This window comes from Oncorhynchus mykiss, chromosome 30 (assembly GCF_057628025.1).
Source record: "Oncorhynchus mykiss isolate SJ-2025 chromosome 30, ASM5762802v1, whole genome shotgun sequence".
Taxonomy (NCBI): Eukaryota; Metazoa; Chordata; class Actinopteri; order Salmoniformes; family Salmonidae; genus Oncorhynchus; species Oncorhynchus mykiss.
Window position 1 is genome coordinate 35615597 of NC_143051.1, and position 21678 is coordinate 35637274.

A 21678-nucleotide genomic window follows, 5' to 3' on the forward strand; every position below is an offset into this window, starting at 1 on the left:
GTGGAGCGCCGTAGTCCGACAGTACAGTATGGAGCCGCATCTCTAATAGAAATCCCCAATCAGTTGTAGTTGATGTCATGGCGATGTTGGCTAGTTAAGCTCATGCCCAGAAACACGTCATAGCGGTAACGGTTATCTCGTGCCGAACTGAGCCTGTGCAGGCCGTCAAATCAAAGGCACTCCTTCGATATAGAGTTGATTTTTGACGAAAATGAAAACGTGTCAGTTTGCCACTTTCATGAGGTTGGAGTAATAACATGTTCAACTACTTGAGGTATTGGCTCAAATCTAGGTTGCACCTTTTAAGTTTTTGAGAATTTATTCCATAGTTGTTAATTTTAAGTTTTCTCATTGACTTCTTGAACACCACACCCTGGCCTGGTCTGTTTCGCAAGCGTTCCCGGAAGTCTCGTGACGTTGTACCTCTGGGTTTAGAAACTTTGTGCCGTAGTCTGAGGCAGCCATTTTGTTTTGTTTTTTGCAAGGAAAATGCACTGTTGGATCTTTTGAGTAGTTGCAAATATCTGTGTTACTGTTTTCTAAAGAGGTGTGGTTGTCCAGAAAAGGTCTGCACATATCTCTTGCCTCATATGGCTTCCTTACTGAGTATTCCATGTCCACCCCCCCAAATATAATCTGGGCCGGGTTACTGTAAAGTAACTTTGTGCTAAAAGGGCTTTATGAATTAATTGATGATCTGATATTGTGAACGGTCGATTGCAGTAGGAATCTAAATGATAGATTCACAACAACAAAACGACTTCAGACACTAGCAGGAAGCAAAGTCTTCTCTGCCTGCCTAACCCCTTTCTTCCTTTCACACCACCTTTTCTCACGCCCCCCCCCCAGGTCAAAAGCAACAGCATGGTGGGCGGTCCCGACCCCTACCTGAAGGAGTTTGGCATTGTGGTGCACAACGACATGACCGAGGTGACAGGCCGAGTCCTCCCAGCGCCCATGCTGCAGTATGGGGGCCGGGTGAGTACCGACACTGGGCGGGACTGTGGCAGGGTGAGTACTGGGGCACTGGGCTGGGTCAATGTTTCATGGGAGGGATGGGCCATACGTGTGTGTGTGTGTGTGAATGAAAAGAGTGAGTGGACTACTCAAGGGGAGGAGGATGAGACTTCATGCCACACAGCACATTTAAATTAAATTCAATAACCCTTACTGAAAAAAACTGTCTTCTGGCAAACAGTTGTTATACCTTTGGCCAATTTGCCGCAAGTAGGCACCAAGCTTGTATTTTCACATGCAAACAGTTGCAACTTGTGAATTTTTGGCAAACAATTCTAGGAAACTTGTGGCGAATGTTTATTGCTGCAAACATTTTATGCAAATTAGATCAGGTTTTTGGTTACTGTGTGTTAACATTGAACTGTATCTACATAAACCAAATTACACATAGGTCTAACTTTAAGTGAACTTGCTTCTCACAGAGAACTGAACTTAACATACTAAATATACTAGACATGTATTCAATGCCTTAGGTGATAAAAATAAATCATCTTTGCTAATGAAGAAAAGAGCAAATAGTTTAATATATTTATGTAGCTACATTTACATGAGAGATGTAAACACTGGGGATGTTGACCTTAGGATTTAAAGGGGCAACTACAGAATTTACATGAGCCAAGTGATAACTGAGCAATATCTTTCAACCAATGCAAGTTTAAATTACAATTAACAAAATTTAAATACATTTAAAGAACTAAATCAAAACCAGGTCAGAACTATTGCCTTTTTGAATGAACTTTGGAGATGGCTGCTCTGTGCAAGTCCTTCATCCAAAGCTTGTTGAATGCATGAACTGAAGAAATCAAACACAAAAACAAAATTAGGACACAAAAATGTTTTATTACTGATAACAGTTTCTATCTTAAAGTAGACTGAGGCTAATGGTCGGTCGGGTTTGGCTTTGGAAAAACGGGGTCGGCTGTGACAAAATTGGCTTGATGTTGCAATGCTTCTCAACAATGTTTCTGCCTTGTATAAATGCTATAAAAAGAAACATTGTAACTAGCATAAACTGGGACTTATGCCTACTAAATCTACCATTAAATGTGTGGCCAACTGTTCCTCAAGATTTTTTCTCCAGCCAAGCCTCAATACAACTGATTTAAAACGAATCAATGAATTATGATATTCAATCTAGACTGGGGACTTCATCATTTAAGAGACAGTTGTCTCTTCTCCCCGACTCAGGTGTGTATAAGACTTGGGTGGAAGAGAAGCAACAAAAGCAGTTCATATTATTTGTCCAAAATGAATTATTGCCTTGAAGAAGTCTTGACCTGGTGCACACATACATTGAGTCTACAAAACATTAAGAACGTTCCAAATATTAATTGGGGCATGGACTCCACAAGATGTCGAAAGTGTTGACTCCAACATGGGCCAGCAAGTTGGCTGGATGTCCTTTGGGTGGTGGACCATTCTTGATACACACGGTAAACTGTTGAGCGTGAAAAACCCAGCAGCGTTGCAGTTCCTGACACAAACCGGTGCTCCTGGCACCTGCTACCATACCCCGTTCAAAGGCACTTCAATATTCTGTCTTGCCCATTCACCCTCCGAATGGCACACATACACAATCCATGTCTCAATTGTCTTGAGGCTTAAAAATCCTTATTTAACCAGCCTCAACCCTTTCACTCTATCCCATAAAACATGACACTGCTAACTAGGCATCAATTAGCTAGCACTTTTCAAGTTTATTAGGAAGGTTAATGAAGTTGGACTCATTCCAGACCACTTTGGTAGGTAGCTTGGTTTCCATTTTCCAGCAGATTTTCCTAATACCCCTGATTGGTTGTCAATGGTTACTGGTCTTGGAACTCATGTGTTCCCCAGAAACGGCTTCTGGTGAACTGTTTGCAACTAGCAGCAATACATATTGTTGCCACAGGTTTGCCACCGATTCAAATAGAATCTTGAGATAATTGTTGTCCAGAAAATAAAAACAACTCTGGTTAGCTGTTTGCCAATAGTGGCAATAAATATTATTATTGCCAGAGGTTTGCTGCGGATTACCACTAGTGGCAAACATTTGCAAACTTCAGACAACATTTTGTGGCACACTATTTAGTTTGCCTCAAATTTGCCACCAACTTCCGTGAAGTTGCCGCAATAAATTCCTTCCAACATCCCTCAAGGGCATTTATTATTGCATATTGTGTGTGTGGTAGCAGTCATAAGTTTGGACATACAGGTGAAGTCGGAAGTTTACATACACCTTAGCCAAATACATTTAAACTCAGTTTTTCACAATTCCTGACATTTAATCCTAGTAAAAATTCCCTGTTTTTTAGGTCCGTTAGGATCACCACTTTATTTTAATAATGTGAAATGTCAGAATAATAGTAGAGAGAATTATTTATTTCAGCTTTTATTTCTTTCATCACATTCCCAGTGGGTCAGAAGTTGACATACACTCAATTCGCATTTGGTAGCATTGTCTTTAAATTGTTTAACCTTGGTCAAACATTTTGGGTAGCCTTCCACAAACTTCCCACAATAAGTTGGGGGAATTTTGGCCCATTCCTCCTGACAGAGCTGGTGTAACTGAGTCAGGTTTGTTGCCTCCTTGCCCGCACACGCCTTTTCAGTTCTGCCCACAAATTTTCTATAGGATTTAAGTCACTGCTTTGTGATGGCCACTCCAATACTTTGACTTTGTTGTCCTCAAGCCATTTTGCCACAACTTTGGAAGTATGCTTGGGGTCATTGTCCGTTTGGAATATCCATTTGCGACCAAGCTTTAACTTCCTGACTGATGTCTTGAGATGTTGCTTCAATATATCCACACATGCCATTTTTTGTGAAGTGCACCAGTCCCTCCTGCAGTAAAGCACCCCCACACCATGATGCTGCCACCCCCATGCTTCACGGTTGGGATGGTGTTCTTTGGCTTGCAAGCCTCCCCCTTTTTCCTCCAAAGATAACAATGGTCATTATGGCCAAACAGTTCTATTTTTGTTTCATCAGACCAGAGGATATTTCTCCAAAAAGTACGATCTTTGTCCCCATGTGCAGTTACAAACCGTAGTCTGGATTTTATTATAGCGGTTTTGGAGCAGTGGCTTTTTCCTTGCTGAGCGGCATTTCCGGTTATGTCGATATAGGACTCATTTTACTGTGGATATAGATACTTTTGTACCGGTTTCCTCCAGCATCTTCACAAGGTCCTTTGCTGTTGTTCTGGAATTGATTTGCACTTTTCGCACAAAAGTACGTTTATCTCTTGGCGACAGAACGCATCACCTTCCTGAGTTGTGTGACGGCTGTGTGGTCCCATGGTGTTTGTACTTGCGTACTATTGTTTGAACAGATGAACGTGGTACCTTCAGGCATTTGGAAATTGCTCCCAAGGATGAACCAGACTTGTGGAGGTCTAGGCTGATTTCTTTTGATTTTTCCATGATGTCAAGCAAAGAGGCACTGAGTTTGAAGGTAGGCCTTGACATACAGTGGGGCAAAAAAGTATTTAGTCAGCCACCAATTGTGCAAGTTCTCCCACTTAAAAAGATGAGGCCTGTAATTTTCATCATAGGTACACTTCAACTATGCCAGACAAAATGAGAAAAAAAATCCAGAAAATCACATTGTAGGATTTTTTAATGAATTTATTTGCAAATTATGGTGGAAAACTTTTGTTATTGACCAAATACTTATTTATCTCAATACTTTGTTATATATAATTTGTTGGTAATGACAGAGGTCAAATGTTTTCTGTAAGTCTTAAAAAGTTTTTCAATCACTGTTGCTGGTATTTTGGCCCATTCCTCCATGCAGATCTCCTCTAGCGCAATGATGTTTTGGGGCTGTTGCTGGGCAACACGGACTTTCAACTCCCTCCAAAGATTTTATATGGGGTTGAGATGTGGAGACTGGCTAGGCCACTCCAGGACCTTGAAATGCTTCTTACGAAGCCACTCCTTCGTTGCCCAGGCGATGTGTTTGGGATCATTGTCATGCTGAACGACCCAGCCATGTTTCATCTTCAATGCCCTTGCTGATGGAAGGAGGTTTTCACTCAAAATCTCACGATAGAAAATATAACTTTTTGGTAAAAACTCAACTCGTCTTGTTTGGAGGACAAAGAATGCTGAGTTGCATCCAAAGAACACCATACCTACTGTAAAGCATGGTGGTGGATACATCATGCTTTGGGGCTGTTTTTCTGCAAAGGGACCAGGACGACGGATCCGTGTTAAGGAAAGAATGAATGGGGCCATGTATCGTGAGATTTTGAGTGAAAACCTCCTTCCATCAGCAAGGGCATTGAAGATGAAACGTGGCTGGGTCTTTCAGCATGACAATGATCCCAAACACACCGCCCGGGCAACGAAGGAGTGGCTTCGTAAGAAGCATTTCAAGGTCCTGGAGTGGCCTAGCCAGTCTCCAGATCTCAAACCCATAGAAAATCTTTGGAGGGAGTTGAAAGTCCATGTTGCCCAGCAACAGCCCCAAAACATCACTGCTCTAGAGGAGATCTGCATGGAGGAATGGGACAAAATACCATTAACAGTGTGAGAACCTTGTGAAGACTTACAGAAAACGTTTGACCTCTGTCATTGCCAACAAAGGGTATATAACAAAGTATTGAGAACCTTTTGTTATTGACCAAATACTTATTTTCCACCATAATTTGCTAATAAATTCATTAAAAATCCTACAATGTGATTTTATGGATTTTTTTTTTCTCATCTTGTCTGTCATAGTTGAAGTGTACCTATGATGAAAATTACAGGCCTCACCTTTTTAAGTGGGAGAGCTTGCACAATTGGTGGCTGACTAAATACTTTTTTGCCCCACTGTACATCCACAGGTACACCTCCAATTGACTCAGGCTAATTGACATTGTTTATCAGAAGCTTCTAAAGCCATGACCTAATTTTCTGGAATTTTCCAAGCTATTTGAAGGCACAGTCAACCAAATGTATGTAAACTTCTGAGCCACTGGAATTGTGATACAGTGCATTATCTGTTATAATCTGTCTGTAAAAAAATTACTTGTCATGCACGAAGTAGATGTCCTAACTGACTTGCCAAAACTATAGTTTGTTAACAAGAAATTTGTGGGGTGGTTGAAAACGAGTTTTAATGACTTAAACCTCCGACTTCAACTGTACCTACTCATTCAAGGATTTCTTTATTTTGACTATTTTCTACATTGTAGAATAATAGTGAAGACATGAACTATGAAGTGACCAATAAAGTGTTAAAGAAGTATATTCGATTCTTCAAAATGTTTTATTTAACCTTTATTTAAATAAGCAAGTCAGTTAAGAACAAATTCTTATTTACAATGACGGCGTAGGAAACATTGTTCAGGGGCAGAATGACAGATTTTTTTACCTTGTCAGCTCGGGGATTCGATCTAGCAACCTTTCGGTTAATGCTCTAACCGCTAGGCTACCTGCCGACCCCTTTTTTCGCCACCCTTTGCCTTGATGACAGCTTTGCACATTCTTGGCATTCTCTCAACCAGCTTCACGAGGTAGTCACCTGGAATGCATTTCAATTAACAGGTGTGCCTTGTTAAAAGTGAATTTGTGGAATTTATTTCCTTCTTAATACTTTTGAGCCAATCAGTTGTGTTGTGACAAGGTAGGGGTGGTATACAGAAGGTAGCTCTATTTGGTAAAAGACCAAGTCCATATATTATAGCAAAAACAGCTCAAATAAGCAAAGAGAATGACAGTCCATCATTGCTTTAAGACATGAAGGTCAGTCAACACAGAACATTTCCACATTTTAAACCTTTCTTCAAGTGCAGTCTCAAAAACCATCAAGCGCTATGATGAAACTGGCTCTCATGAGGACCACCACAGGAAAGGAAGACACGAAATACACGAGCACTGGACATTCGACCGGTGGAAATCTGCCCTTTGGTATGAGTCCAAATTTTTGGTTCCGATCTCCGTGTCTTTGTGAGACTCGGAGTACGTGAACGGATGATCTCTGCATGTGTGGTTCCCACAGTGAAGCATGGAGGTGTGATAGTTTGGGGGTGCTTTGCTGGTGACACTGTCGTGAATTATTTAGAATTCAAGGCACACTTAACCAGCATGGCTACCACAGCATTCTGCAGCGATACGCCATCCCATCTGGTTTGTGCTTAGTCCCACTATCAGTTGTTTTTCAACAGGACAATGACCCAACACACTTCTAGGCTGTGTAAAAGGCTATTTGACAAAGAAGAAGAGTGATGGAGTGCTGCATCAGATGACCTGACCTACACAATCACCCGACCTCAACCCAATTGAGATGGTTTGGGATGAGTTGAACCGCAGAATGAAGGAAAAGCAGTCAACAAGTGCTCAGCATATAATGGAACTCCAAGACTGTTGAAAAAGCATTCCATGTTAAGCTGGTTGAGAGAATGCTAAGAGTGTGCAAAGCTGTCATCAAGGCAAAGCGTGGCTATTTGAATAATTTAAAATATATTTCGATTTCTTACTATTTTCTACATTGTAAAATAAAAACCCTTGAAAGAGTGTGTGTCAAGACTTTTGACTTGTGCTGTGTGTATGTGCGTTTGTTATATGTAGGCTATATACTTGGTTTCTACATAATGAGTTCCGTCCAGTCTTTATATAGCGTAATAAGGTTTGGTACGGTTAGACCTCTATCACAGACCTTCTTGTAGGCCCCATGTGGACTGTAAAACATTTGGTCACAGAAATGGCTTTAATAGAGATGTACTGACAGTTTTGGCACGGAATTGCTGGTTTCTATGCATTTTATTGGGCCCATTTTACAGTCTCTTCTTGAGTGTTTTGGACTGCTGGGTAATTGAGTCTTCATCCTTTGAAATGTTTTTCTCAATACTATTCGTTTGTATGACTGGCACATCTTTCAGCCATTTTAACTGCTATGGCTATGTTGTAGCACTAATGGGTTCGAGATGAGACAAGTGACTGACTGTCCTTGTGTTTTGTCACTCCATCACTGTTTTATCATGCTGATGTTTATAATATACAGTATGTTCCTATAATTACTGTGGAAATCTGTGATTCAATGCTGGATCGGCACCTCAGTCTTCAGGGCTTTTTCTTTCTTGAACTGCGCATTTTTTTATATGTATAGCTTGCTGGAGAATCGCATGTGGTTGCCCAATAGTTACAAGAGCAAGTAGCCTAACTCGATATAATGCTAAATTAAAGCAGGGATGCTAAGGGCCCTGAACACTGGAGGAACTTCTATTCATAGCTAGAATGATTTGATAACATCTGGGTCCGTGTCCACAGAGTGTCTCGGAGGAGGAGTGCTGATCTAGGATCTGTCCATGTATTCATTATGTACTAAAAAGCGTAGAGCAGCAGTGACACTCCTACTCTGAGTATCCGCTTTGTGGATACGGACCCTGAGAGATAGATGGATAGATGTACATCGATCTAAGTTAGCTTTAGTAGGAATGGATTGAATAACACGTGTGTATCAGCAAAATTTGTTGTTGATATAACTGGAAGGGTGGTAGCCTGCAGTCTTATCACAGTGTAAAGTATTTGCTCATCTGTACAATAGACAATTCTGGGCACGTCTTATATTGTACAGTGTCTATTCCATACGTGAACGTTCTGCCCTGTTGAATAAGCCTCCTGTGCGGTCTAGTACGTGGAGGTTTTGCCTGCATGCTTCTTGCAATGGGATGAACTGTGTGTAATAGGATCTTACGGTAGAAGTTGCCTCGAACCACAGATCTAGGGTCAGATTCTCCTACCCCCCCCCCCCATCCTAATCACCCCCATTAGTTGTATGTAAAAAGATCTGACCCTGTATCACTGGGAAGGTGCAACTTCTACCTGCACCATGTGCGTGGTGCAGGCAGGAAGCTGGGGAGTTGTATCTGCTGTGTCGGCTGGTTAAACCGGGGGGTTCACTAAGAGCGTAGGGACTCTCTCCGCAGAATAAGACGGTGGCCACGCCCAACCAGGGCGTGTGGGACATGCGGGGGAAGCAGTTCTACGCCGGGATCGAGATCAAGGTGTGGGCCGTGGCCTGCTTCGCCCCACAGAAACAGTGCAGAGAGGACCTGCTCAAGTGAGTCATCTGTCATCTTTTCCTATTCCCACAAATCTCCATAGCCCTGCTTAGTCTGTGTGGTGATCATTACTCATTTAGGGCCAAATCCAAACTTTTAAGATATGTGGGCTTATCCAAAATATGATGTACATCTCCCATTTGATGTATGCATACTAGTTACACAAATATATCTTAAGTTAGGATTTTGACCACAGAATTTCAACTTATTGTCCAACAGTTTGAATGCAGTATTCTGGCTCTAGACTAGATTCCCTGAAGGTTTGTTCATGGTTTTCTAGGAGCTTCACAGACCAGCTGAGGAAGATCTCGAAGGACGCGGGGATGCCCATCCAGGGACAGCCGTGTTTCTGTAAATACGCCCAGGGAGCGGACAGCGTGGAACCCATGTTCAAACACCTGAAGATGTCCTATGTGGGACTGCAGCTCATCGTGGTCATCCTGCCTGGCAAAACCCCTGTCTACGGTAAGAATCATACTACTTTAGTTGGGAAATCTATTCTTTATTTGGGGAAATCTATTATGTTGAAAGAAGGGCAAACTAACTTCAAGTAGGTTGTCTGTCTCTTCCTAGTGTCTTTTAAAAAAAAAAAAAGCATTTCCTCTTATGGATTTGTATAAGATATTTGATAAAATATAATTGGAAGGCTTGAAAATGGTGGTAGGGGAGCAAACCCCCCTCAATTTCCACTTGAGGAACACTAGTTCACTATTCATGCTTAAAATGTTAAGAGAACCAATCTACTAGCTACTCTTGCATTTGAGAATATTAGAGCTCAATTACTTTTCTGTGTCCCTATGGTCCTGGTGCCACAGCGGAGGTGAAGCGGGTAGGAGACACTCTCCTGGGCATGGCCACTCAGTGTGTCCAGGTGAAGAACGTGGTGAAGACGTCCCCCCAAACCCTCTCCAATCTCTGCCTCAAGATCAACGCCAAACTGGGTGGCATCAACAACGTCCTTGTGCCCCATCAGAGGTGGCAACCACACACACACACACACACATACTCATACATGCAATTTTAAAGAGTTACAATTCATATAAGGAAATCAGTTAATTGAAATAAATTCATTAGGCCCTAATCTATGTAATTTCACATGACTGGGCAGGGGTGCGGCCATGGGGAGCCAATCAGAAATGAGTTTTTCTCCACAAAAGGGCTTTATTACAGACAAATACTCCTCAGCACCCCCACCACCCCTCAGACGATCCTGCAGGTGAAGAAGCTGGCTATGGAGGTCCTGGGCTGGTGTGGGTTACAAGTGGTCTGCGGTTGTGAGACTGGTTGGACATGCTGCTAAATTCTCAAAAATGACGTTGGATGCAGCTTATGGTTGATAAATTAACATTAAATTCTCTGGCAACAGCTCTGGTGGACATTCCTGCAGTCAGCATGCCAATTGCACGCTTCCTCAACTTGAGACATCTTTTATTGTCCCCAGCACAAGGGGAACAGCACAAGGGGAATCAGCTTCTTCATATCCCACACTTGTCAGGCGGCTGGATTATCTTGGCAAAGGAGAAATGCTCACGAAAAGGGATATAAACAAATCTGTACACAAAATTTGCCAGAAATCAGCTCTTTGTGTGTATGGAAAATGTCTGATTTAAAAATATATATATATTTTAGCACATGAAACCAACACTTTACATGTTGCGTTTGTGTTTGTTCAATGTGGTATACTCAAGATTGTGTCTCGCTACAAGTGATGTTGTTCTCACAATGGTCTTCCAAGCCTTCATGGCTTTGAAGAAATTGCCTAAAGGCAACACTGATGCAGTACAACTGTGAATAAAACAGCCCACTGCTTAATCATCAATGAAAGCACAATACACCCACACAACATACAATTGCCTATCCACATTCTGTTATGTCCATAACATGTCAATCAATTCTCAAATGTATTATGCTGAAGACTTATACCTCTGCTCTAAGAGCAAAGCAACACTCATACACACACACACACACACACACACACACACACGTACATGTATTTTATTGCCATCTCTTTATTTAAAAAAAAACATGTAAATAATGTAAACCTCTCCCTACCTCCAGACCCTCTGTGTTCCAGCAACCTGTCATCTTCCTGGGGGCGGACGTTACTCACCCTCCAGCCGGCGACGGCAAGAAGCCCTCCATCGCGGCGGTGGTGGGCAGCATGGACGGCCACCCCAGCCGCTACTGTGCCACGGTGCGCGTGCAGACATCGCGCCAGGACCTGTCCCAGGAGCAGCTGTACAGCCAGGAGGTCATCCAGGACCTGACCAACATGGTGCGCGAGCTGCTGATCCAGTTCTACAAGTCCACGCGCTTCAAGCCCACCCGCATCATCTATTATCGCGGCGGCGTGTCCGAGGGCCAAATGAAACAGGTGAGGAGGGGGTGACTGGGAGGGTTTGATGCGTGTCGTTTCGGTTCATTAGGGTTTGTGGGTTTTCAAGTTTTGACTCTGTTCTGAATTGACCGTTGAATGACATTGCTTTATGATTTCTCATTTTGAGTCGGTGGCTGCTTATCCCTTTAAAAGGTGCGGCCCCTTGCACCCCAGCAAAACCATGGTGTCCTATCAGTGTTGGGCGTTGACGGTTCAATACTGACTCAAAGTATATCCAGGCGGATCTCCCTCTCCAATTAACCCTGTCTCTACAACTTGAGATATAATGTAAAGGATAGAAGAGAACAAGTTTGGTCCCTAGTGATTTGTGCCACAGTGCTCTGGATATAGCATCTCACTGCGTTTACACAGGCAGCCCGATTCTGATCTTTTGCTCAATTATTGGTCTTTTGACCAATTGGATCAGATCAATGGCCAAAAGATCAGAATTGGGCTACCTGTGTAAACGCAGCCAACTTTGACTCAACCAGAGAATCATATCAATGCATTTTTTGAATCTCACTGTTTCTATGTCTGTGTGGGTGGCTGTGTGTAGGTGGCGTGGCCGGAGCTGATAGCAATCAGGAAGGCCTGTATCAGCTTGGAGGAGGACTACCGACCGGGCATCACCTACATCGTGGTTCAGAAACGCCACCACACTCGCCTCTTCTGCTCAGACAAGGCCGAGAGGGTGAGTGGAGACCCATGTAGAGCAGGGGTGTCAACTCAATTCCTGGAGGGCTGTGTCTGTGGTTTTTGAGGGAACTTCCTAAGCAATTACCTTTTTCAAATGATCGATCAAGTACATGGGAGGGGCGAGGACACCCAGCCCTCTGGGAATTGTGTTTGACATCCCTGATGTAGAGGGTACAGTTAACCGCAGGTCTAGGATCAGATTACCCACCTGTAAACCATTTGTGGATAAAACGACATCTGTACCAGGCCTTTGGCAGTGTTTCAATACTTTTTAAATGCATCTCTCAATACTCCTATCTTTGGAGTAATATCTGAGCTGACATTTCACTAGATTCATGATTTAGACACAGCCGAAGTTACAGACGGGTTGCAGAGCGAGTTAGCACCTCTTCAGCTTGCACCCCAGCATATCCAGTGTCTTTAATCGCAACTATCACCCCCTACAGGTTGGAAAGAGTGGCAACGTCCCAGCCGGAACCACGGTGGACAGCACAATCACCCACCCCTCTGAGTTTGACTTCTACCTGTGCAGCCATGCTGGGATCCAGGGCACCAGCCGGCCCTCCCACTACCATGTCCTATGGGACGACAACTGCTTCACGGCCGACGAGCTCCAGCTGCTCACCTATCAGCTGTGCCACACCTACGTCCGCTGCACCCGCTCAGTCTCCATCCCCGCGCCAGCCTACTACGCCCGGCTGGTGGCTTTCCGCGCCCGCTACCACCTGGTGGACAAAGATCACGACAGGTACTGAGGAAAGTGGCAAGGCACAAGTTCTGAATAGTGAGGGGTATCACAGATATACAGTGCCCTCTGTAGTTATTGGGACCGTTTTCTTTTGGCTCGTACTTCAGCACTTCGGATTTGAAATGATACAATGACTGAGGTTAAAGTGCAGACTGTCTGCTTTAATTTGAGGTTATATTCATCCATATCGGGTGAACCATTTAGAAATTACACCACTTTTTGTATGTAGTCCCCCCATTTTAGGAGACCAAAAGTACTGGGACAACCTCAACAAATTTGTTGGCTGCACTTGCTGTTTGTTTTTGGATACGTTTCAGAGTATTTTGTGCCCAGTATAAATGAATGGTAAATGTATTAATCAATTTGGAGTCACTTTTATTGTAAAAAACAATATATAATACATTTCTAAACACTTCTACATTAATGTGGATTCTACCATGATTACGGATAATCCTGAATGAATCATGAATAATGATGAGTGAGAAAGTTAGACACACAAATATCATACCCCAAAAATGCTAACCTCCCTTTATTGTAATGGTGAGAGGTTAGCATGTCTTGGGGGTATGATATTTGTGTGTCTAACTTTCTCACGCATCATTATTCATGATTCATTCAGGATGATCCGTAATCATGGTTAATTTTAATGTACATTAATGTAGAAGTGTTTAGAAACATTCTATTCTTATTTACAATAAAAGTGACTCCAAAATGACAACATTATTTACCATTCATTTATATTGGGCACAAAATACTGTGCATCCAACAAATTTGTTGAGTTTGTCCCAGTACTTTTGGTCTTCTAAAATGGGGGGACTACATACAAAAAGTGGTGTAATTTCTAAATGGGTCACCCGATATGGATGAATATAACCTCAAATTAAAGCAGACAGTCTGCACTTTAACCTCAGTCATTGTATCATTTCAAATCAAAAAACATGCTTCACTGTCCCAGTAATTACACAGGGGACTGTATATGAAATGTCCTTTTAGCCTGAACAGACACTAATGGGCTGTATTAGCTGCCCTATATGTTAGATTTATATCTGCAACATATAATGCATCTAGCTTTACTTAATATACCATTTTTGTTTGGCATGTTGATGTAAATACATTCTGGTAGATTTAGTTCAACATGACCGTAAGTTGTAATGGTGCATCCAAACAGTTGGGCTTTTGCTTCTGTTACTTTATCATGTATCTGACCCCTTTCTCTTGTCCTGTCCTGCAGTGCGGAGGGCAGCCACGTGTCGGGCCAGAGTAACGGTCGGGACCCCCTGGCCCTAGCCAAGGCAGTCCAGATCCACTATGATACGCAGCACACCATGTACTTCGCCTGAGCCACGCCAGCAATGGGTGCAGTTCTGTCCCTTCTCTCTCTCTCTCTCTCTCTCTCTCTCTCTCTCTCCTCTGTCTCTCTCTCTTTTTTTGCCAGTCTCTCTATCTCTCTCTTGCATCTTGATCTGCACCAAAGCGGTTCGAAGCCAGTGAAGTGTGCCAATGGAGTATTTTCCTTTTCGGGGAAAAAACGACATCCGGCGTTCCCGATTGAGCCGCCTTCTACCAGCAATCCGGCACTGAGAGACCGTGGGGTTTCCAATGTACAGAGAAAGCAAATACACGCATACACAAGTTGAGCCATTTTATTTTTTATTTTTCCTTTTGAATGTCTTTTTTTTGTCTTTTTTTGTAACACTGAGCAATGGAGCGGACTGACGCCAATCGTCAGTGACAGCTCCTCTAGCTAAGCAGGACTCTGTCTACTTTTTACCTCAAAGCCCCTTTGGGTGAAAACCTGTCATAAGGTCTTGGGTTGGTGGGGTCATTGGGGGTATGCGTGGAAACATGGGTGGGGGTGGACCTTTTTTTGAGAATATATTTTTTTTCCTTTTATGATCATGTTTTTCCTTTCTTCTTTTCTTCAGTCTTTTACAAGCGAGGTCACCTGGGTATCCATACCCATTACTCTTTCTTCTCCCATTTTAGTGAAGAATAAGTGTGTTTGTGTATATACGTGTGCGTGTGTGTCTTTGCGTGTGTGTGTTTCATGGCAGGCCACTGAATTGTAAAGGGAAAATCAAGGAGATAACTGCTGTAAATGCCTCAGATTTGATGTTTTTATATTCACACATTACATATATATAAATATTTACATCTATAGAACAGATTGAACTATACAGGCTTCACAGAGGCCGGTGGGTATATGTGTAGCAGTAGCAACCGTGGTTTAGCCGGTGTGGCTGACTGGGCAATGGGACCTATTGAATGGTTGAGAGCTTCGTGAGGGTTTACGGCATTGGGCTAAGCCGTCTTAGTTGGTGCCCCGTGTGAGGAAGGGGATCCATCCCTTAAACTTGTTTGTCTCAACGGTTATGACATTGTTGGGGTGGAGCTTGTTTTTTAGCAAGGCGCTAGTCGTCTGAATTTTTCAGAGCAGGAAAACACATTCACTTAACTTTTGGGGTCTCCTTTGCTACCGGCCAATTCATTGCACTGACCGGGGACGCTAGGTAAAGCAACAGAGGGCACTCTTCTCTTACCTTTATGCATTTATACATACAAATCAAAAAGCAGAATTTGTAAGAGTTTAATATAAAACTGTTTTTGTGGCTAATCTTAACTATTGTTCAGACATAGTTGGTATATTTGATGTTGTTCTTATTGTTGTTGTTAATGTTCTTATCTACGATTATGATAATTATCAAACCGGCAGCAACCAGATGTGTAGTTAGGAGATCAGTGGCTGGGTTTAGAGTTAGACACTTTGTAGCATTCTGGCCTCCGGTGTGGGGGAGGCCCAAGGTGTATCAGTTTATGCGCCCTTCTGCTCCTCAGTTATGTAGTAGTTTATGGTGGTAGGGAATGGTTTGGCTGTGTTCTCCAGTAGGGAACATCTGTGTTGATCTATCACCGTTACTCCTGACTGGTAAAACAGGAGGCTACCATCAGTGCTCATCTGGTGAGTATTGTTGGCAGCAGGGGGTTTCGGTTCGAATGGATGAAAGGTGACAATCAGAGCTGGCATTAGGAAGAAACTGGGACAGACAGTGGTAACAAAAAGAGGTATGCAATAGGCAATGAGTTACATTTTTAGAACTTCATAATGTGTTTCTATGATAGTTTGTGTGTATTTGAACAAGTATATCTATCCAAGTCTAAACTTCTGGTATTTTTTAATGAAATAATGTTTTGAACACCAGATATGAACATAAAGCATAAGCACTGCCCTTGGATCTAATGACACCTGACCAGTCACGACCGCGGTTAAAGATCCAATTTAACCACAGTCGTGGGTATGGTTGTGCATAACTCGCGGTGAGGATGGGACGGGGGTCGACGGCGGCGTGCACGCCTCGTCAGGGGGGGTCGGCTCAGCGAGAAACCCTTTTGTAATAAACCATACGTTAAGCAGCAGGTTTGCTATGAATGAGTTTTGAGCGCCTACCTGTCGAGGGCGTGGGCGCTTGCCTATGGGAGGGGAAGCATGGTGGCGGTCCAGGCGTTGCATGCAATAAGTTTGAGGGGCGGGGCTAAGCTGTAGTGGAGACGTGCACTAGTTTTCCCACGCGGCAAGGGTGCTGCGTTGATTCAGCCTGGTGTGGTAGTCTGCAGAGTGTGTTCCTGTGGGTGTGGCCAGACTGGAGCATTGTCCAGGATGTGGGTGTGGTCTCCTAGCAGGGGATCCAAAGGCGGTGATGACTCCCCAGTTTTGAACATATTATCATTGCAAAGCAATATTAACCCAGAATCCAGTTTTCGAATGAGGAAAAAGCTCTAATTCTTCTCGTCGACGTGGCTGTTGGTCTGCTCTCTGTCGCCGTTTGTGTTTCTGTAACTAGTTTTGTTGCCTGTATCAATCAGTGGGAATGTGCATTCAGTGGACTAGCTCTTTAGGCTCTGAGAATAAACAATTAAAAAAGGTAACATTTAGACTTTGCTCGCCTGCATGCCAGAGTATTGTCTCTAAAAAAATCTCTTTAGAATTATATTTATTAAGAGACGGGAGGGGGAAAAAATATGGTAAATGTTTATGAATTTAGTGAGACTGTTATAGGCTAGCAATATTGTCCACTCTCCTCGAGACGTATTGAGACGTATTTGAAAGATTCCTACACAAATGTCAGTAAAAAACGGAGGCACAGGCCACTAGAGGCTGAGCGTTCGAGCCTTTATGTCGTGGCCCGAAGACAAACGAGGTACTTTCTTCAAAAGTGGGCCCGGTAAAGACTTGAACTCTCTCGCCCCCGCACAGGCTTCAGTGTAGCGTCCATTTAGGCCTCCACTTCCTGGTTTGTGCCCCTGCCACGCCTCTTGGGGCTGTCCTGTCTCGTGGCGCCACCCTGCTGGCCACCCACACAAGCGCACTTCCTCTCTGTGGGGGGCCTCGGCCCAAGGTGTCCACGGCCACAGGAATACCTCCTTTTTAACCTTTTTAACGAACCATTCTTTCTGTGCCCCGTTTGAAAGAGAGCATGATTTTATTTTTTAATTCCTCTTTGATATAATGACTACAGGTTTGTTATTTGACATTGTGTAATTTAATTTTCTTCTTTATTCTGGTGTGTAGCTCTGCTGTTTTCTGCTAGTGGTCTGAGCTGTGTGACTGTCCAATAGCAATAGAAAGGTACCCTGTCTGACCTGCTGGGGAGGGGGTGGGGCTTCCTCAGGCCCCTCCCACAAAGGCGCCTAATCACTCGCTGTATTGCTATGTGACATGTTGAATTATTATTTTTTATTTTTTTTTAGCCTGCAGGGAATATTTGTGTTATTGTGCAAAGTAATAAATTGGTATTTTATGCCTATATCATACGCTGGTGTTTCCTCTCTTCATTCCTTTATTGCTTTTTACCCCAACACCACACATGACACAAAGGGCAAATGCTAGTCTTCTGCTCCATTTACAATGTATAATAAATGAGTTGTGTGATTACAGGGCTGCCACTGTAGAGAATTTAATGTACAGTATAATAGAACTAGTCCACAATCACAACTAGAGGTACTACATTAATCTGTCAGTAGATGGCATCATTCTCTCAATGAGCAGAACAAGTCACTTGCCAGTCTACTGGCTGAGCAAAAATAGTCTGAGGAGATGGGACTCCTGAAAACCCCCTCCTCACTCAGTTTAGCTTAACAAAAGATAAGACACTGTCATTTTATAACAAAGCCACTATCATGTACCAAAGATCAATTGTAAATCTAAAGGCAGCATTTGTTGACTTGGACAATGTAGTCAGCTGATACAACTATCTTGGAGATGATTACACAATCAGGGATGTCCATCTTGAACAATTACTGCTATTGTGTGTGTTAGGGTGTGCACTGACTGTTCCGTCAAACATGTTCTGTGTGTGTGGAGCACCAACTGGACAAATCAATGAAAACCTGGCGACTTATATTTGGGTTTTGAACATTTGTTTAGACTTTCATGTATTCTTTCGTGTGTGCTAATGATTCCGGTGGATTTCCGCAATAGCCTTCATTTACGATGTGGTATTCATCATATGCAGTACCATGGGCCAATATGTCTCATTCACAATGGACAGCCTGTGCATCCCCATCCTCCCTCCCCCTTTCCCCCTCTCTTGTATCACTGCCCCTCCTATTCCATTTCCTGTGTCCCGTGCTGTTGTCATGACCACCGTTGCCAAGGAGAGGTCACACTCGCACGAGAAAGGGAACTCGAACCGCAGATCTTGTTACCATACTATTTAATTAATCAGCACACCAAGGTTCAATGAGATGTGGTGAGCGAGGAGATCAGAAACGAACAGCTGATAAGCAAAATAAAGAATTAGTTCTGTCAGTCACACCGTTAACAATGTAAATCCATTGATATAATCCACAAGATGGGATATCAGCCCTTGATATGGAAGACCAGTGCTTTGTGACCATAGACATCGATTCAATCTCTCTTGAATGAGAAGAAACAGACGATCTCAATGGAAAAATGACACTCGCTGCACTTATTTTTTGTGAGTAAATTTTAGGGAGACTTGTTTAGGCAACACCACTTTTCTCCATCCCTTAGATGGAGAGTGAATGCTTACACCTGACCTGTATTTCTCACGTGGGTGTTCTGCTTTGTAGTCTGATTCATTCTGCTCGCAAACAGTCACTCCACCTAGCAGCCTTTTTTTTGTTGCCATTTCTCCCTTTCACTGCAGCACCCCCAGACAAAAAGCAGAGTTGTAAAAGCTCGTTTAGCGCAAAGCAGAGCATTTAAGCCCCATTGTAGAGGCCCCCTTGATTATCTTTGTATTAATTGATCCGCCTACAGACATCCCCCTCTCCCTCTCGCTGTACTGTCGAGTTCCCCTTCTTTTTCCAGACACGGTGTTGCTCTCACAGGTTGACGCTAAAACTGAGGTTGTTCTGAAGATGGGAGGGACGGACGTACTATTCCACTTACCTGGCAGTTTGACTAAGTGGTCTGGCCTGCTATCTATACCCTAACACCCAGATTGGACTGACTCATTTGGGTTTGCATGCGTGGGGGAGGTGGGGGGAAGGGCAGCAAGCTGAACCTGCGTCGAGTCTGAAGTGGCTCGGCAGGCTCTGAGCCCTTTGTGAGCATTGTGACGAAGACACTTCAACAGGCGCCAGCGGCAGATGCCTCTTCACTCTCCAAGGCTGTGTTCTTTAAGACACCATCATAACACATTTTAAGCTTTAGCGGTGAAACAACTTTGGCATCAACCATCAAGCTTTGGTTCATTTGGAGGCTAATTTAGGATGAAATTGGACAAAGGACATAAATGGACAAAGGCCTATTTGTGTTTTATCAAGACATCGGTTCATGTTTTGTTTATCTTCTGTGGACCTTTTTGCTCATAGAGGACTGTATCAGTTTTTTACTCCCAGCGAATCGAGTATCAGATTTGATCAGCCTGACGTATCTAGGTAAGGCTAAACCTAGATCAGCTCAGCGCTTGGGTGCGTGTGAAGTTAGAGGGCCAGAGCTGCTGACAGAAGTGGATGACATCAATTATACCCTAGCCACAAACCCACTAGGCCTGATGGTGCCGTTTCTGAAGCTCGATCAATCAAAAATAGGTGAGCTGCCACTAGCGGCTGCACAGCTATTGACTCTTCAATAATTAATCAGTTTGTAAGAGGGGGAAAGTAAGAGAGCTAGGAGTGACGGATGGTGGTGGAGGAAGAGAAGACTATCACCGGGGGGGAAAAAGTAGAAAAACGCTGAGTTGAAGACATCTGACTAGATGTTGGAAAGAAACACAGAGACATAAGAAGCTTGAGAAGGGTAGTTTAAGACAGGACAGTGAGTGACTCAAATTCAGGATTGTGAAAGGCCCAGACAGAGAGAGCAGGTGGAGCAAAGGAGTGGGCCTTGAAGTGAGAAAGAGGCCATAGACAAGTGTTTTAAAGGTCAGTTTCAGGTGGTCAGAAGACATCGAGAGCAGCCATCATGGTCAACACAGGCATGCAGCTGATCAGCTTCACCTGTGCGGTAACAGGTTGGGTCATGGCCATTGCTGTGACGGCCTTGCCTCAGTGGAAGGTGTCAGCCTTCATCGGCAGCAACATCCTCACCTCCGAGATCAAGTGGGAGGGCATCTGGATGAGCTGCATCTACCAGACCACGGGCCACATGCAGTGCAAGACCTACGACTCCATGCTGGCTCTGCCCCCGGACCTCCAGGCAGCTCGTGCCCTCATGTGTGTGGCCATCTTCCTGGGCTGGTTGTCCTGCACCGTGTCCTGCTGCGGCATGAAGTGCACCACGTGCGCTGGCGACGATCGTCGCGCCAAGGCGGGCATCGCCCTCTCCGGCGGCGTGCTATTCATCCTGACGGGCCTGTGCGTGCTGGTGCCCGTCTCCTGGACCGCCAACACGGTGGTCCAGGACTTCTACAACCCCAACGTGCCTGTCATGTACAAGCGAGAGCTTGGCCAGGCGATCTACCTGGGTTGGGCATCCTCAGTTATTCTGATAATCAGCGGGGCCGTGCTGAGCAGCACCTGCCCCCATATCGAGAGGGGAGGAGGGGAGTACCGCCGGGGATACATGGGCCGAAGCTTTCCTAACTTGCGCCCCTCCCCCCTCGCACCTGATCCTCCGAAACCTATCACCTCTAACAGCGTGCCCCTGAAAGAATATGTGTAGTCAGAGAAAATGTGTGAATATAATTGTATGAATTGGAGTATGGGAAGGAGCAAGGTTGAGAAGAGGAAGTAGAAGGCAGGCAAAGGAAAACATTTTTGGACTGTGAGTGGGGGTGAGGAGTTGTGACCTGGAAGGTTTTGAAGATGGGAAGCATTGGATTTGAAGCTCTACTAAGCTCTGCAGTGATCTTTCACTCTTTTACTGTGAACCTGATGCATTTTTATTTATTGGAACTAATATTTTTCAAATGTATTTGTACATATTCATCTCTACATAGAGACTTTCCATTATGCCTATCATTATTCACCTCATTTGTATTCTAATGTATTTATTGACTACAATACACATTTTTACACCGTGATATATAGCATTAGTGCACAGACAGCTCATAATACTTCAGCGAATGCCTGGAAGACACGACATCAATCATCATAAACATCTTTAAGATATTCGTTTTGTGTGCCTTGTGTTGTGAAGATTGATTTCTTTCACAATTCTTCTCAGATGTCTGTTAAATTACTTCACAGATTTTACTATGTAATGGAGTTTGAATAAGTCAAAATTGTAAAAGAATAAACAGATTTTCCCAAGGGTGTTTGAGTGTTTTTTTACATATGTTTAGTTCATGACAAACTGATATTTTTTCATTGTTTGCCCAGAGTATTGGGGGCCTCATATCT

At 43.6% G+C, this 21678-nt stretch overlaps 2 protein-coding genes and 1 non-coding gene across 16 annotated transcripts in view; all 3 read left to right on the plus strand.

Moving 5' to 3' along the window:
* Positions 1-17679, plus strand: part of ago4 (argonaute RISC component 4) — a 37428-nt gene extending 19749 nt beyond the window's left edge. For 4 of the 14 annotated variants that reach the window (XM_090228167.1, XM_036971772.2, XM_090228163.1 and 1 more), the window contains exons 10-17: positions 850-1011; positions 8900-9048; positions 9330-9514; positions 9865-10024; positions 11108-11423; positions 11983-12117; positions 12569-12870; positions 14102-17679. In XM_090228167.1, the coding sequence (XP_090084293.1) occupies positions 850-1011; positions 8900-9048; positions 9330-9514; positions 9865-10024; positions 11108-11423; positions 11983-12117; positions 12569-12870; positions 14102-14210 (1518 nt within the window). In that variant the 3' untranslated portion in view covers positions 14211-17679. The remainder of the gene's footprint in view (positions 1-849; positions 1012-8899; positions 9049-9329; positions 9515-9864; positions 10025-11107; positions 11424-11982; positions 12118-12568; positions 12871-14101) is intronic. The other 10 variants (XM_090228166.1, XM_090228170.1, XM_090228164.1 and 7 more) reach the window with 3 other exon arrangements.
* Positions 10750-10833, plus strand: LOC118946548 (small nucleolar RNA SNORD35). Its single transcript, XR_005041419.1, has one exon. It is a non-coding gene; the product is annotated as a small nucleolar RNA SNORD35 (small nucleolar RNA).
* Positions 17680-19205: 1526 nt separating the features above from the next.
* LOC110489318 (claudin-7-like) lies at positions 19206-21588 on the plus strand. The gene has a single exon (XM_021562043.3). It carries the CDS (start codon positions 20300-20302, stop codon positions 20996-20998), a length of 699 nt encoding a protein of 232 aa, XP_021417718.2. The 5' UTR covers positions 19206-20299; the 3' UTR covers positions 20999-21588.
* The last annotated feature ends 90 nt before the right edge of the window (positions 21589-21678 follow it).

Coding starts and splice junctions, on each gene's coding strand:
- LOC110489318 (XM_021562043.3), top strand. CDS start 20,300: ATGGTCAACACAGGCATGCAGCTGATCAGCTTCACCTGTGCGGTAACA.